At 33.5% G+C, this 3,193-nt stretch overlaps 1 protein-coding gene across 1 annotated transcript; it reads right to left on the bottom strand.

The window, feature by feature from the left end:
• Nucleotides 1-1,060: 1,060 nt before the first annotated feature.
• LOC141815989 (uncharacterized) lies at nucleotides 1,061-2,813 on the bottom strand (the record flags this gene model as incomplete). The annotated part of the gene is given in 5 exon segments (XM_074703837.1): nucleotides 1,061-1,156; nucleotides 2,163-2,273; nucleotides 2,359-2,433; nucleotides 2,518-2,606; nucleotides 2,707-2,813. Coding segments are annotated over 5 exon segments (471 nt in total), but the record flags the coding sequence as incomplete, so codon positions are not given.
• Between the last annotated feature and the right edge of the window lie 380 nt (nucleotides 2,814-3,193).

Here is a 3,193-nt window from a genome sequence, read left to right as displayed (position 1 = left end):
TTTCACTTGGACCATCCTTGACAACTCCCTAATCTACCAAGGGAAATCATAAGTTTTCCGTCATTGATGCTTGGATGTCAGTAATACTTGGATGTTGGTCTCTCCTAACACTCTCTCATTGACAAAGATCCCAACTAGTGCAATTAAGTGACAATATTGGAGAAGACCCAATAACATGACCTAGCTCCATACAACACAGCATTTTTGAGATAAAAAGTAAATTCAACCCATTTATTAATTAGTTAATTATTTAATAAGATTTAATAACCCATAAAATTATTTATATCGCTTATTAGAAAGTTTAATTAATCTATATAGAAAGAGAAGTTTATGGCTTCTTATGTGACTTTATATTGACACTAATTTATGGCCACCCATGCAATGGATTAACATGGCATTATACAAATTGCTAGATCTAGATTAGGGAATCAATGACAATCTAGAATGAACTAGGATAGTCGAACACAAGTTTCATCTATCTCCATTTTGTATCTTGAATAGAATGGCCTAACTTTTTTCACGTTTATACTAATATTTTTCCTTGTTAATGCCTTGCATATTTATGGGTAGACCAAAGTTTCTTTAAGAAAAATCTAAATAATGTCTTACTTGGTGTATGTTGCCCTCCATAGTATTTTTTGTGCTATTGTGATGATCTTCGAAGACTAACTGCATAAGGGAATCTAGGAAGTCATCCTTGAACTTCTATCTTTGCATTATCCCAAGACCTATGCTTAAGTTGGTCATTATATCTATAATTTTTGAAACTTGTAGCTTTATTATCTTCTATCTCCTTTGGTTTTGAACTAGGTTATTTTTCTTTCATGGGATGCATAGTATGTGATAGAACCTAGTAGGAACTTTGCTAGAGGGCTGGACAAATCTCTCAGGATGTTGAGCGAGCTTACCATAGTAATTATTATTTCAAATATTAAATGTGTTTAAAACTTATCCAAACTTATATTCATAGCCTATAAAGGAAGGACTATGTTCTGCATTGCTCACATGAGAACATTTGAGTCAGATGAAATAAAAGTTATAAACAGCACAGAAAACATACCGTATCACGTTCATGGATCAGAGGCTGCAGGAGAGAAGGATATGAAACACTTAAAGACTCGTACAACTTATAGGGATTACCATCCATACCCTGATTCTGCATTTTAAACAATTAAAATAATCAAAGCTGAAAAATAAGAGATGACCAAATTAACGCTATTGGCAATAACATTTTCTCTAAGATGGAAGCATTATTTTAAATTATAGCCACTAATGGACAAAACATGTAGTGCTTACACTGAAAGTTTAAAGAACTAATCTGTAATTTGTGTTTCTAAAGGAATCTATACAGTAAGAATTATTAGAATCATCATGGAATTCCTCATAGCTATCATAATTCTCACACTCTCCATCTGACTTCAGAGTGGTTAGGTAACGTGCAGATGAATTTAATGGATTTTCTACAGTTGACAGAGCTCATTAGCTCTTAAAATTTGAAACGACTAATCTCACACTAAACCAGCAAGGTGTTGCTTTTTCTCTCTCTAAACCTCCCTTCATTTGCACTTGGTTCATCTTTTACAAGCTAAAGAATATTTTCCACTCTCATTTTGTCCATTGTTTGTGTTTGCAATGATAACATAAACTAGATCATATGTCTTTATTATCTACCTCAAATTTTTGAGACATCCAAAGTAGAAATCTGAACAAGCTTCTAAGCAGTTGTGCATCACATTTACTGCCTGACGTGCAAGTCTATGATTTATGCAACTAATATAGTAATTTGTATGCCAGGCATAACTGAATGCTTCTTGAAAAAGCAAAATTTATTTCTGACAAAGCAAATTGCTATTAGAGAAGGATTTGAACTGCTATTACAATCTCCAAAACAATATTTTTTAATCCTATAAAATAAGATAGCAGTGATCAAGCATTTTTTCTAAGGGATGTCATTACAAGTATCATGTGCTGGTATCCTCAAATAAGACTAGCAAATAAAACCTTGCATTCTGACTATGATGCAATGCTCAAAGAAAAACAAATAAACAAGATAATAGTAAGACTGGATTAGAAAATATATACAACCATCTAAAAACATAATGGTATCAAGCTTACAATTGAAGAACAGAGAAGGTACACAAGGGAAGAGGGATATAAACAACCTTCATATCACTTTCAGGAAGTTCAGATGATGATGAGGATATACCACGAAAAAGTGATATAACCAATCTCAATTTTTCACTCCAATTGAGAGAACTCCAAGCTCTTTCTAGCTGAAAAACAAAAAAGAATTCATAATGATGTTCATCACAAGAGTTCAAAACAATTGTCCATTGATATGACTGATCAGCTACATACAGTAATCTCAATTGGACGATCACCCAGAACAATTTGAGCACCAATCTCTTCAGAAACCTTCCTAGCAGCACGGAACTGCAGATGAAATAAAACGGTACAATAATGATTCCAGATAGTATGTTTTTGAGGTAAAATTGGATAAGTACAAGTTCCTACAACCTCGTCTCCAAACGATCGATTTGCACCTGAAGATATCTTGGATGAGAAAATTGCTAAGAGCAAACGCAAAGCAAGAGCACTTTGTCCACCTGTAGTTGCATGCACTATCACCTTTTTCACCTTGTAGCACATATGGATTTTACATTTCCATGAAAACAAAACAAAATTTTGCATGCCTGAGCTACTGACCTAAATTTATGCTGCGACTGATGGCTCCAAAGAATTTAGATCCACTCAAGGAAAACATGTTTGATTTTAGAGAAGCATCCTCAGTAGTGGATGCATACATTATTCCAGCCCTGAAAGTCGACTCTGGAATCAAACAAGTTAGCCAACCAAAAAAGATTCAACTTCAATGAACCTATAAGAAATCAAGAATTTAAAACAAAAAAAAAAAGAACTACAGAAATGAAATACTAAAGTTCAGTTGCTTTTTGAAGCAACAAGGATAGTTATATTTTTCAGTAGTAGATGTCTATAAGACTCATAAAATTAGAACTATTTGCAAGAAGGATATATATAACATTGGATTTGTCCTTGAATATTTCGAGAATAGCCTGACTCGTATATACTTTATGATAATTGTTCCCTCATGTCTCACGGCGGTCTTGTCCTAGCTTTGTGCTTGAAGACATTAAAAGAATCTGTTATAGAAAAGCTTTGTCGGTTAAGAAAT

Source organism: Curcuma longa, unplaced genomic scaffold (genome assembly GCF_044706935.1).
Source record: "Curcuma longa cultivar G26 ecotype Majalengka, Jawa Barat unplaced genomic scaffold, ITB_CL_G26_1.1 contig_13464, whole genome shotgun sequence".
Taxonomy (NCBI): Eukaryota; Viridiplantae; Streptophyta; class Magnoliopsida; order Zingiberales; family Zingiberaceae; genus Curcuma; species Curcuma longa.
The sequence above is the reverse complement of the archived record's forward strand: the minus strand, read 5'-3'. Positions and strand labels throughout refer to the sequence as shown.